General features: G+C 37.6%; 1 protein-coding gene across 1 annotated transcript; it reads left to right on the forward strand.

Moving 5' to 3' along the window:
- Positions 1–7,918: 7,918 nt before the first annotated feature.
- On the forward strand, positions 7,919–14,482 carry LOC143031545 (uncharacterized). Its single transcript, XM_076195535.1, has 3 exons — positions 7,919–8,244; positions 11,695–11,762; positions 11,891–14,482. The coding sequence occupies exons 2-3, from the start codon at positions 11,695–11,697 to the stop codon at positions 13,677–13,679; spliced, it is 1,857 nt and encodes a 618-aa protein (XP_076051650.1). The 5' UTR covers positions 7,919–8,244; the 3' UTR covers positions 13,680–14,482.

Genomic DNA, 14,482 nt, shown 5'->3' on the forward strand with positions numbered 1-14,482 from the left:
TTCAATGTGAAAATTTGGTCACCCTTGGTAACCCTTCATTTACTCTTTCCACCTCTCCCTTCCACGCTTCTTTTACTAATCTTTCCTGGCTCATTCTTTCCATGTGTCCAAAGCTTCCCAATATTCTTTCATCAACCTGGTCTCCCAGCTTTCTTTCCACCCCTGTTCTCCTCATCACCTCCTCACTTCTCACCCTATCCAGCCTAGTAACCGCTATCATACTTCTCAGGCACCTCATCTCAAACACACTCAAACTCCTCCTGTCTTATGTTTCATGCTTCTGCCCCATACAGTGCTGTTGGCACAATCACTCCTTCATACAATCTCCTCTTAGTATCCATTCCCAAATGTCTATTTCTCATCACACTTTTTAATCCCCCAAGGTATTTACTTGCTTCTCTCAATTTGCATTCTACCTCCACCAGATTTGCACCCAAGTATCTAAAACTATCCATTTCCTCCAGTTTCTCTCCTTTAATACTCACTTTCAGTCTGCTACCACTTTCTCCCTTTGTACATCTCATCACCTTACTTTTACCCACATATATCTTCAACTTCCACCTTTTGGACACCTTCCAAAACTCTGTCACTAACTTTTTCAAGCCCTACTCTGATCCTGCTACAAGTGCAGTGTCATCAGCAAACAACAACTGGCTTATTTCCCACTTTTCTCCATTTTCTTTAACCATCTCCTATCCCCAACCCATTACCCTCTCACACTACCCCATCCATGTAGAAAGTAAACACTCAAGGCAACATAACACATCCCTGATGAAGTCCCACCTTTACCTCAAACCACTCATTCTCTCCATTTCTGATTCCAACACAGGCTCTAGTACTTTCATAAAAACTCTTGATTGCTCTTAACAGCTTTCCTCCTATCCCATGTATCTGCAATACCTCCCACAGTGCCTTCCTGTCTACCCTGTCATAAGCTTTTTCCAAATCCATAAAAGCCCAAAAAACATTTTTACCTTTTCCTAAAACTTTCTCACATATCTGTCTTACCACAAAAATCTGATCTACACCTCTACCCATCCTAAATCCACACTGTTCCTCACCAATTACTCCCTCTGTTCCTCTCCTAATCCTCTCAATCAAGACCCTCCCAACTACACTTAACAAGCTGTTCCCTCAAACTACTGCACTCACACTTGTCCCCCTTTTCCTTGTAAACTGGAACTAAACAGGCACTCCTCCAGTCCTCTGGCACTCTACCCTCTCTTAAACAAACAATAAATAACCTCATTGGCCAGTTCACAATCACTGTACCTCCCTTTTTTAGACATTCTGCACGACACCCATCCAACTCAGGTGCCTTACCTGCTCTCATCATCTTAACAACTGCCTTCACCTCATTCTTCATTATTTTTATATAAATCATATCAATGATAATTAAAAAGTTGAAGAGAAATCCTTGGCTGTATTACAAGGTTGACAATCATAATTATCTTACAATTCTTCTGCCAGGAGAGTGATGGATCTTTTTTCCCCAGATTCCGCACATTATATAAAAATGCATACTGTACTTTGTAACAGCAGGCCATGCCCCCCCCCCCCTTAAGTTTCTGTCATGGCTCACAGTTTGAGAACAACTGGTTTAGACATTCTTAATGGTCATACTTTTTGTCAAACACGTATTTGAAGTGATGGCTGACCATGTGAATGGGATATTTGGTTGTCAGTTATGTTGGTCAAACTGTTTGAAGAGAGTTTGCCTGAGTCTGACTTTTCTGGGTAGCCTGTAAGTTACATGACATCATTGACAGTTTGTGAGGGTGATGGTCAAACATAAAACCTCAATAGCTATTCACACCTTGAAGCGGACACAACAATTACATCTGTTGTCGGAAGAGGAATATAATGGAAAGAGGGATGAGAGGAAGGCATTCTTGGAAGTTATCCACAAATGCAGAGAACATCCAGCTTTATGGAAGGTGAAATCAAAAGAACATGTTAACCCCTTCACTCTGGACCATCTCGTGGGCAGCATTAGCTGCCGGACATGCAATGTTGCGTCATAATACTCGCATTATAAAAAATAAAGTTACCGCTGTATTGCTCGTTATTTTTCACCCGTGAATTTTGATAACCATAGAAAATATGATGAAGCCAGTTTACAGAGTATGGGGGTCACGCAGGTACAACTACAATATATAGATTTAAGACGCCGACATCGGCATCCTCGCGTACCCACTTGCTCCTCATGACGCCTACGTAGGCGTCATTGTATCGAAGGGGTTAATACAATAACTAGAAACGAGGAGTTATCTGCTCTTCAAGAGGTACTGAGGATCCTAAAGCTGTGTTGCACACGAAATGCCATGGTGAATAAGATAGGCTGCTTCTGGACTGATTTTAGGAGAGAATATAGGATATTAGAAAACTAAATACATCTGGGAATTCTACTAATGACATATTCCTCTTTCGTATTTTGATGAGATATTTGTTTTGGACCAAGACCATGAGATTTACTCCCATCTGGACAGTATAAATAGCTTGGATAATGAGGTAAGTACTTTATATACACCATAGTAGTATGCTAAAATTACTTTATTTCCAAGAAGTAGTACAATCACTTTATTTCCAGAAAATAGTACAGGGTAGTTAAGAAAAGAAAAGAAAAAAAAAAAATACTTCCATGTCGATCAAACCACACGCAACATGATAGCATAAATTTTGGCATTCATTTGCTATGGCTTGTGAGAAGAAATAAGGTTTCATTGTAAACAGTTATATGGAAACATTTGAACCACAGTACAATTTCTTTGTGCACAAGGTAGTACAAATATTTTACGCAAAGTCTTTTTGCCATGATACTGCACCTTCATTAGCAAAGTATTCCTTAAATCTAACTCTTGCTTCTTTTGCAGCTTGGGAACAGTTTTGTGTTTCCTGACTATTCTGTAAACCTGCTACAAAATTAGGATCAAACGATAACCCTGGTAAAGTTATTTTGTTTGAAATATCATCCCTATGGAAGCAGTCTTCTGGAGAATATTTTGAAGGGCATGACTTTCGTAGATAATTGTGAAGGACAACACATGCCATGACAACCTTTTCAATACTTGATAACTTCAGATTTATTGTTGTGTAGAAGATCTGAAATCTAGAAGCCATTATTCCAAAAGTATTTTCAACAACTCTTCTTGCTCTTGATAGTCTGTAGTTGAAAATTCTGTTCTCTGTATTCAAATCCTCTTGAGGAAATGGTTTCAAAAAATCTGGTCTCAGTGCAAATGCTTCATCTCCTACAAAAACATAAGGCAAATTACGATCAGAATTACTAGGGGTAGCATCATCTGGGAGAGAAAGTGTCTCACTTGTAAGCCGCCTTCCAAATTCTGTGTTTTCTATAACACTTCCATCTGATACATGGCCGTTTGTCCCTACATCAGCCATGATGAATTCATAGTTTGCATTAACAACTCCCAATAACACAAGGCTGTTGTACCCTTTGTAGTTCAAAAAATATGATCCAGAACCTGATGGTGGCTTGATCCGTATGTGTTTCCCATCGACAGCACCGAGACAGTTAGGGAAGTTCCATCTATGCTTGAACTCTTGTCCAATAGCTTGCCACTCTTCCGCTGATGTAGGAAACTGAAATACAAAATAGCATCTCAATATTTATGTTGCCATTTTACATTAGTATATCTATGAAAAGATTAATTTGATTAATAGAAGATAGCAGCACTATGTTGAAAAGTCTGTAGAGCTAGCCTAAGAGTTATGTTAACAAATGTTTTAATTGATGAGGGTGGGTAACTTGAGCAAATTATTTTAGTCCAAACAAATTGAATGAACATAATGAGCAGGCCCTGTTCAGTCTGCTCATTATGTTTGTTCAAGTTACATTGCTCAAGTGTATACCAACCATAATACACAGTAAGCCCAAGCATACTCCTACACAAACACACACACACACACATAGGTGATCTACTGACTACATATAGAATCATGAAAGGTACAGAAATCCTTGACAGAAAAGATTTACTAAAAAATGACAATGGAAAAACAAGAGGTCATGAAAAGAAACTCTAAAAGGACAACTATAGAAGAGATAGGAAAAAGAATAGCTTCCCTCACAAAGTGCTGGATATATGGAATAACTTAGATGAAAAAACAGAGTGTGCAAATACTATTCACAATTTTAAGAATAAACTTGATGCTGAAAGATACAAAGATGGGTCACCACAAGCATAGCTCCCTTCCCGTATAATACAACTAGGTAAATATATATATATATATATATATATATATTATATATATATATACAGTATATATATATATAATTCTACTATAAAAAAGTAGTAGCCTCTGTCTGTCTGTCTGTTTGTTTCTTTTATTCACGAACTACTCCTAGGGTTCTGGAGATAGACCCCCATAACCGTATATATTCTGATACCGTATCCCTCCAGGTACTTGGATAACTATGTCTCATTTCAAAAAAAAAAAAAAAAAAAAATGGTTAGGGTTAAGGGTTAAAGTTAGGTGGTTTATGGTAAGGGAACACGCCACTACTGTAGTGTCCTCTTAAGTCGTGTATTATTTTTGTAACATAAGAATTAATATGATTAAACAAACCATTGCATGTGTCCATGAATATTATTTATATTTGCGAAAAGGTTGCCAAAAACCATGATAGCTTTTGTAAGAAGAAAGCATGTAAATGTAAAATGATTGTATAATTCTAACAAATGTTGAAATATTGGTTACTTTCATTTAATTTTAGTGCAGGCAGAAATTGATTATTCACAAACTCCTCCAGAGGACTTGCAGAGGTCGGACGTCGCTCTCCACTCCAGTTCACTCAACAAGCGCCCAGGAATCTTCGCCGGGTGGTGGCGGTGAGGAGACTTTTCTCCTTTGCTGTTGCCAGTCTGGCACAGGCCGACCTCTTTGTTGACATTGGCAGGCGGGTTTACACCAAAGACAAATACACACATTTCCCAAGTCACTTAATTTCTCTGTTTTCAGAGTTGTGCTTGGAAGAGAAGAGATACACGCACCCTTGCTCGCTACCCACAATTCAACTCTGATTCAGAGCCTTAACTCTTTGCCGGTTGGTTGCGAGAGAGGAATTGGGGAGCCTCTCTTGCCGACTGGCCCGCACCCACACCCTGGCCTCTTTGCTGACGCTGGCGAGCGGGTTTACACTTCTGACATTTACACACAATTCCCAAGTCATGTAATTCTCTGCTTTCAGAGTTGTGCTTGGAGGGAGAAAGATAGTACAACACCTGCATGCCTGCCCCCCCTCGCACCGCCATTGGATCCACTCTCCTGACTCTCAAGCCCAACCTGGGGCTAATCAGGAACGTGCTCTCTACACGCGGGAAGTGAACTCTACTCACTTCCTGTAAGATACATAAACACAATTCTCACGAATATAGCCATGCCCCACACACAAACATCTACACGTACTTTTTCTTCGACTAAAATTCACTTCCTTTCTAACTTTCTTATACTACATCTTCTCATTTCAGTTTACCTCCTATTAAAGATTTTTCCATTTTTCCACCTTTCTCTACCACAGTAAGTCCTTGTTATATGGTACATATGCATTCCTGAAAACCTTACCGCAAATCTAAATTACTGTATACCGAACCCATTATAAGATGTAATAATAGGATGTGGCAGACGTACCTTCTTCCTGCTCTTTCCTCTTCAAAATATCTAACGGGTACCATATCTTACTATAAATAGAATTGAGGGTAGTAATTACCAAATACCATAACTGTGAATTTACCGGATAATGAATTACTGTATAAGGAGGACTCACTGTACTACACCTACCATTTTCTCAAGTTTTGGTGATTCTAATCCCAGGCGTCGGCACCGCCATCCAAGTTCCCTGCCCATTTCTCCTGAGCCACGACCACAAACCGCCCCTAATCGCTCGCTCAATCGCCCGGTGGCAAAAGCCCTCTTTTATACACTACTATTTTTTCATTTTCTTACAGACATTCTTCCCCTTCCACGAAAAACCGATCCCGCGCATGCGGGTGGTCTTACCTAGCAAGTCGCAAACTCCTACGTTTTTGCAGGTAAACCCCTATAACTATATATATTCTGAAGATAAACTAGATACAATTTTTCACCTTTTAGCTGTAGACATTTATTGTCAATCCACACACACACATACACACACACGCCTGCAATAGAATGTGTACATATGATATTTGTGTTCATGTACACATATGTATTTTCAAACTAGGGTTTCCCAACCTTCGGGTAGGGGGGCACACACCTGGGAAGGGGAGTGTTTAAAGCTATATATCATTTCCAAAAAAATTATTTTGGTTGGGGTATAGGGTTGAAGTTAGGTGGGGGTATGGTTAGGTTAGGGATTATTCACGAACTCGCAGCAACGCGCGGGTAATTTGGCTAGTCTATATATATATATATCATAGTAGCTTGATAAGAAAATTTTGTTTTAGATTGCAGATGAACCAGTTGCGACTGAAAGAGAAAATGTGACATGTAGCAGCCAGATGCCTGCTGTGAAATGTTAACCGAACTTGATCAAAATCTGATAACATATTAGATATCATGGTAAAAAAATTAGACAGATCACTAGATAAAGATGATACTGGTAATATGGCCTTCAGGAAATACATTGCACATAGACTAAATTCAATGGACCAACATACTGTAATAATAGCTTGAAACATATGTAATGATGTGTTGTTTGAAGTAGAGATGGGAAATCTTACTATCATATTAAGAATCATAACAGCAGTATACAACACCATTTCCTTCGGATAGTTTTGTTTATAGTAGAAACAGATGATTCAGGTATGTCACAGTATTTTACAAATTTTCAACATTCATTTTCGATTTATTTGAGTTATTTTCATCTTTAAGATTCCGAATAATTACGAACATTTTTCCTAATAATTTCCTTACCTTCAGGTAGTCCTTATGAAGAGCTTTGTAGATAGCATCACATGTTTCTGGTATGATCGAAGACAAAGTGCTCGCGGCAATAACAGCGGAAAATTTCATGTCCTGAAGGGTTCTTCCTGTAGCTAAAAAACATAATGTGGCACTCAGCCTTTCATGAGGGGTAATGGCCTTTCTCATGTTTGTGTCCTTATAGTTAATGAAAGGAGTGGCGCATCTCAGCAGATCTAAATATGCTGCCTTGTCCATTTCCATATAATTATTCCAGTCATCTGGCTTTAATTTTAAATCGACAAGCAAGGTGGTATGTGAATTTTGGTCTCTCTTCAACAACCAATCCTTTATCCACTTTGGTTTTCTTTTCTTTTTCTTTAATGCCACCGCTAAACCGATAGCAATTAGAAGGTCTCGGTCGATAGGCATCTTTGCTTACAACTGAGTTACACTGAGGTTGGATGTACGTTTGGATTGACCGTCTGACACCTCTTCAAACCTCTTGACAAATAGGTTGGACAACCAGGTTTGATAAACTATTTGGCCGTGCAAATAGAGCTTTATGCGCTTCAAACGCTGACCCTCTTGTTACCTACAAGTTTCAATGTAGTCAATGTTTACATTTCCAAGGATCAACAGCGATGGCGTGAGATAGATCCTGAAAATATAAAAAAAAATTGCTAAGCAGTCCAAATATCGCATAAGACAGAACAGACTAACTGGTTAGCGAAAATTAATGAAAACCAGGTACATACATATACTTTCTGTGAAATGCAACGTATATTTTCTATGGTTCAGTACAACATCCAACCAGAAAAATAGCTGAATTTCCAGGGGGAGAAATATGCAAAGTAATGAATTTTTTTTTTCTTTATAAAAGACAACATACCATTTATTTTCATCGGCAAAAAGTAACGACTAGAAAAAATATGAAGTACCATGGGTAGAAATATAGATGCCGATGATAACAGAAGTATAATTTAGAATTTAGCGCTTTTTTGAGTGAACAGTAATTGTCAACAAATGTAAACAAGGGAAAATCAACAATTGTGTCATTGGTTATCTCCGTTAATAATAATTTAAGCATATTATTGCTGATAGCGCTTGATGAATGTCGACTATAGCTTTCGGACGCTAATAGTGATGATGAAACGAACGTAGCTAAATATATGTCAGCAGTATTCATGGAAATTACATTCTTTGGAATGTGAAACTTTGTATTTCGCTTACCGGAAGAAGATTCTGTGACTTGTATTAAAACAATAAATCTAAGTAGCTATGCTTACTCCCAAGAATGCCTCGCTCTGTAGTTGAAGCCAAAAATTTCTTATTGTGTGGAAGGTAAGTTTGATAGGTAATTCACGGTCATACAATTTACCAACAATGAACTACAGTATGTGTGAGTAAATTTTGACACAGCCCGAAGGGATTTCTCCCCGTCCTCGCCTTATATGCAAAGGGGGACGGAGAGGGGGGGTCGCCGATTAAATGAAGCGGCCTTGCTGTGGATGTACTGTGTCTTGCGACACTGCTTCTGACCCAGGGCGGTGGGCAGGGTGCAGGGATGACCCGTCATCCAGGAGGTGCTCAGATGAGAGGGAGGGTGGGAGGGGTGTGGAGTGTATTTAGGGATGAAATGGGTGGGAGTGTTTTTATGCCTTTCCCTTTTTGGCTACCTCCCTTGGAAGGGGGAAAAAGCCTTGGTATATGTATGTATGTATTACCATTGATAAATTAACTGTACCAAATTTCACTGTATCTACAAGTTTGAAAGCTATTTCTCACATCAATATTGAGATATCAAAATATCCAATGTACTGACACCACCATGTTTGTGTTCATGTATAACACCATATTCTATTGTATCTGCAAGTTTGAAGACATTTGGCTGAATAAGTATTGAGATATTAAGATATCTGATATCAATTGGATATACTGATATGTTTGTTCTCATGTGATATGGACATACTTCTTACAAAAAACAGAATAAAATAAAATGAAATAAAATAAAAATGGGTTAATTCCCTTAGCTGAATAAAATTACATGGCGACAGACAAAATGAAGATACAAGTTAAATAAAACAGCTTAAATGTTAGTGGTTGACACAATTCATCACACAGCACTGCCATCGAGTTTTCCCCTCAGAATATAAGAAGGAAGAACAAATCTGTATAATTCTTGTCACACAAAAACAACTAGTGTCTCATGGCTCTGAATTATTGGTAGTATATTGGACACCTTGATTATCTTGATATTGACATGGCTTAATGCTTTCACACTTATAGAGGAAATAAAATCTTTGTAAGTTAGATTAACTTAGTGTAAGAGACAGGACTCTGAGCCAAACTATAATGGCACCGTAGCATAGGAACTGAATATCTCTCGTATCCAAAGTATATTAAACCCCTGTGAATGTACCTTCTTCCAACTAGCTAAACCAATGCAAAGAATTTATTATATAAATCTTTTTGAATTGGTACAATATATTCTATAAAAGTAGAAGGGATGGTGAACTGTTGGGAATATTGATAATGATAATATTATTATTAGTAATAATAATAAATAAAAAACATATATCATATATGTGCTGTAGGACCTCAAGGGAATCCCATGTCTCCTGAACTATGACACATACATCTATTCTATCTATATACCAAGCAAGTGCTTTTTCCCCCTTATAAGGGAGGTAGCCAAGTCAGAGTCATGTATCAGATCATGGAATCAGATCATTATTACAATAAACAAACCATTGGCAATTTTAATTACAAGTAACAAGCAATTTGCGCAAATTGTGTGTACACGATTTTAATGTTTGTTTCTCCCCGCAAGGCTCGGGCTATATAAGGAGTAAAATGTTTTTCATCGATGTTATTTCTGAAGAAGCCCTGCTGGGCGAAACGTAAAATATATTGGACTCCCATACTCTGCGTTTGGCCTCTTCCCTTCAGAGTCACATACCTATTCCCACTCATTTCGCTCCCCCTCCACCACCCTTTCTGCCCCCCCTCCCATCTCAGCTCCTCATGGACGACAGGTCATCCCTGCATTTGCCAATAAATATCCCTAGAGTACCCAGTGACGATAGCCCTCTTTTACGCACAACTGTCTTTTCATTTTCCTGCAGACTTCTCTTCCCCCCCTACAAACACCGATCTCATGTAAGCAGGTGGTCTTTTCTAGGTTGTCCATAATCCATAGAGTGATTAGATTCTTCCATTACTCTAGCATGGCAACTGATACCACAAGCAACCTAGCATCATTTGGAAATATATATATATATATATATATATATATATATATATATATATATATATATATATATATATATATATTGCAGTAATTCACAAGGCACACGTGAAAATAATATGCAGAAAAAAACACTGGGAAATAAGAAGTTTAGTCCGAACGTTTTCGTCTATTTTTTAATTTGTTAAATATACCAAAAAGTTAGGACTAAGCTTCTTATTTACCAGTGGTTTTTTGTTGATATATATATATATATATATATATATATATATATATATATATATATATATATATATTTATATATATATATGGTACTGGAGAATAGGCAATCATAAATATGCTGATTATTGATGGTATGCTTAAAACTGAAATAAGGACCTAATTGTAGATATCACCCTATTTCTAAGTTTTAACAGACCTTTGGCTCAGAGGTGGCTCACTTTTTTATGATGCAATAAACACATACTGTATGTAGTTTGATTTACATATATATTATATCTATGCCTGAGAACTGGATTGATTAATATAAACACAAGTGAATAGCAGTTATTCAGTCAGTTTTTAAGATTGAAATGTTATACCATGTAAATAGAAAATTGAACTCTTAGAAACCCTCACAATTGGTTATTTAGAATTGAAATTGGAGATATAATTCTCTATGAGTAGTAGGAAGTTTTGTTTCATCAAATCTGTTGTAAAACTGATTAGGTGTTCTCCCTTCATTGCAGATAATTAAACTTTTAGAAACCATCACAATTGGTCATTTAGAATTGAATTTGGAGATACAATTCTATACGAGTAGTAGGAAGGTTTGTTTCATCAAATCTGTTGTAAAACTGATTAGGTAATCTCCCTACATTGCAGATAATTAAACTCTTAGAAACCATCACAATTGGTCATTTAGAATTGAAATTGGAGGTACAATTCTCTATGAGTAGTAGGAAGTTTTGTTTCATCAAATCTGTTGTAAAACTGATTAGGTAATCTTCCTACATTGTAGATGATTAAACTCTTAGAAACCATCACAATTGGTCATTTAGAATTGAAATTGGAGATACAATTCTCTATGAGTAGTAGGAAGGTTTGTTTCATCAAATCCGTTGTAAAACTGATTAGATATTCTCCCTACATTGCAGATAAATGAACTCTTAGAAACCATCACAATTGGTCATTTAGAATTGAAATTGGAGATACAATTCTCTATGAGTAGTAGGAAGGTTTGTTTCATCAAATCCGTTGTAAAACTGATTAGGTGTTCTCCCTTCATTGCAGATAATTAAACTTTTAGAAACCATCACAATTGGTCATTTAGAATTGAAATTGGAGATACAATTCTCTACGAGTAGTAGGAAGGTTTGTTTCATCAAATCTGTTGTAAAACTGATTAGATATTCTCCCTACATTGCAGATAAATGAACTCTTTGAAACCCTCACAATTGGTCATTTAGAATTGAAATTGGAGGTACAATTCTCTACGAGTAGTAGGAAGGTTTGTTTCATCAAATCTGTTGTAAAACTGATTACATATTCTCCCTACATTGCAGATGGACCCGGCAGATGTTTCCAAAAATGAATTGGAAACCATTGTTAACAGTCTGGTGAACCAGAAAAGGTACAACCTTTACGAATAACTCGTTTCCTAGTTTTAGATCCATAAGTGAATGAGTAAAGTCTTCTTAAGTTGTGTAATTTGTGATGACATTTTAACCTGTGACGATAACTTCTTATTTCTCATTCCAGCATATGGTCTGGTAAACAGACTGATATTTACATACCTGTAGGCTCAAATGAGGTCATACACAGGGATTCATTGTCTCAGGAAACTGACAAGAAACCTACTTTTGAGGCAGACACAGATGAGCTTCTCAAGAAATGTAGCCTCTGTGATGTGACCTTTCCTCAAGCAGTAGATTTTCATAGGCACATGAGCACACACTCAGAGAAAAAAAATCGCCATTGTTCTCTGTGTAATGCCACGTTTAGTTGTGCAAGTAAACTAGGAAGACACATGATGACGCATACTGGCAAAAAACCTTTTAGTTGTACACTCTGTGATGCTTCATTCGCATACAAAGATAGTTTAAGTAAACATATGACTACACATACCTCTGAAAAGACCTACAAATGTGAAATTTGCGGTGCTGCCTTTTCCCGTCCATCGTACTTGAAAAACCACATTTTAACGCATACAGGCGAGAAATCCCACGTATGTTCCGTATGCAGTTCGGCGTTTTTAACACGGAATACTCTAAATTGCCACATGAAAACACATTCTTTAGAAAAACCGTACACGTGTACAGTGTGTGGGGCGTCATTTAAATTTTCTTCTAAGCTTAAACGGCATTCTGTTAGACACACTGGCGAGAAGTCTTTCAAATGTTCCTATTGTGATGCTGCCTTTTACACATCCGACAGCCTGAAAAGTCACGAAAAGTCGCACACAGGGAAAAAGGCCCATAAGTGTTCATTGTGCACCGCAGCCTTTCTGTTGCCGTCAGGATTAAAAGAACACATGACAGTACATACAGGAGAGAAACCGTACGAATGTAGTAGCTGTAACGCAACTTTTAGCAATAGATCTTCTTTAAATAGGCATCTAAAGAGGCACACAGGCCTCAAGTCTCATAAATGTTCGAAATGTGATGCAGCGTATTACGATTCGAGTAGTCTGCGAACTCACATGTTTACACACACTGGAGAAAAACCGCACAGGTGCTCGAATTGTAATACGGCTTTCACTCGTTTGTGCGACTTGAAGATTCACATGAGAACTCACACTGGAGAACGACCATTCAAGTGCCAGCTTTGCATGGCCACGTTCAGCCAAGTAGGTCATTTGAAGACACACATCATGACACATTCAGGGGAACGGCCTTTTAAGTGTAGTCATTGTACAGCCGCCTTCACCACCTCGGGGGCACTCAAGACCCATTTAAGGACACACACCGGAGAAAAGCCATATAAATGTTCCTACTGCGATTCCGCCTTCTCTCGCGCAGATCACCTAAAGCTTCACATCAACAACCACACAGGTGATTTGCCCCACAAGTGCCAAGTATGTAATGCTGCCTATTCTCGTCCCGCTTCCCTCAAAGCCCACATGAAAGTACACGATAAGGAAAAATCCCACAAATGCTCATATTGCAGTGCGACTTTTTCGCGAGCGAGTTACCTCAAGTCTCACGTTATCGGTCATACAGGTGATAATCCTTACAGTTGCCACATTTGTGATGCGTCCTTTACTAGCCGTGACACCCTTGAGTCACATTTTCAAACACACAGTATTAAGAAACAAAACAAATGTAAAATTTGCAATGCGGTGTTCACTCGGACATTGACCTTGAAGCGGCATTTGCAGACGCATAATCCAGCAGCTGAAAGTATTGATGAACAAATGACCCCCATAGAAGAAGTTCTCATTAAAGTAGAAGATGGTCTTACTGCCTCAGAATCCATTTCTGACGGAGAAGCATCGTATTCGTGGTTTGATCAAGTGGAAGTTAAGGAGGAGGTGTTAGACCAGGATTAAACTTTTTCAGCCATGTTCTCGTCTTGCCTCCACAATCATACCACTTTGTACTCTTTGCTGATTATATAACTTCATTTTACTCACATATTAACTTTATATGTCATACATCTTGAAACCAATTATGAACAAATTGATAATCCATGTTCAAAATATAATCCAACTTCTGTCAAATCAAGGTGGCTAACATATGAATATCACAATTCTAAAGAGAGATGTGACTGAAATAGGGTAATGTTAAACTTTACACTTGATGTGCATGCATATTTCTTCTTGATATTATGAAATGGATGCATGACAAGCTTGCCACATGCACCTAGTTTTGAATAAAGGTGTCAAGTGATGACCTAATATTTTATTAAATCTTGAATACCAAACTATCCTTGCATGTTGACATTCTATTAAAAATATGGACATGTATGCATAGGTGAGGGGAGTATGATTTTAGAGTGTACCATCATTTGATGTGGGACAGGCTTTTCTAAAAGAGAATATGGTTGTTTGTTGTGGAAACAGCTTATTAGTGATTGAAATTTAAAGATTGGAGAAAAGTTTATATGCCATTGTTTACTGTTTTACTGGCCAGAATGATTTCCGAGTAAAAATTATCTCATATTGTTATTATTATATTATTACTTATGAGGCAACCTTAACAGTATTTCCTCAAAGTTCTATTAGGAGCAGTGAGGACTGATTATTTTACACATTTTTTGAAAGGCATTTTGTTAAGTAATTCTATTATGAAATCCTATATATGCAGATTCTTGTATAGATGTGTGATATTGCAATAAAGTCTTGTACATATT

This window comes from Oratosquilla oratoria, chromosome 12 (assembly GCF_046742065.1).
Source record: "Oratosquilla oratoria isolate Oo_2021 chromosome 12, ASM4674206v1, whole genome shotgun sequence".
Classification (NCBI taxonomy): Eukaryota; Metazoa; Arthropoda; class Malacostraca; order Stomatopoda; family Squillidae; genus Oratosquilla; species Oratosquilla oratoria.

What these genes read in the sequence shown, in the direction of transcription:
- LOC143031545 (XM_076195535.1), top strand. Translation starts at nt 11,695, where the DNA reads ATGGACCCGGCAGATGTTTCCAAAAATGAATTGGAAACCATTGTTAAC. An exon ending in AGTCTGGTGAACCAGAAAAG is followed by an intron (nt 11,763 to 11,890) that starts GTACAACCTTTA and finishes TTCTCATTCCAG; the next exon opens with CATATGGTCTGGTAAACAGA.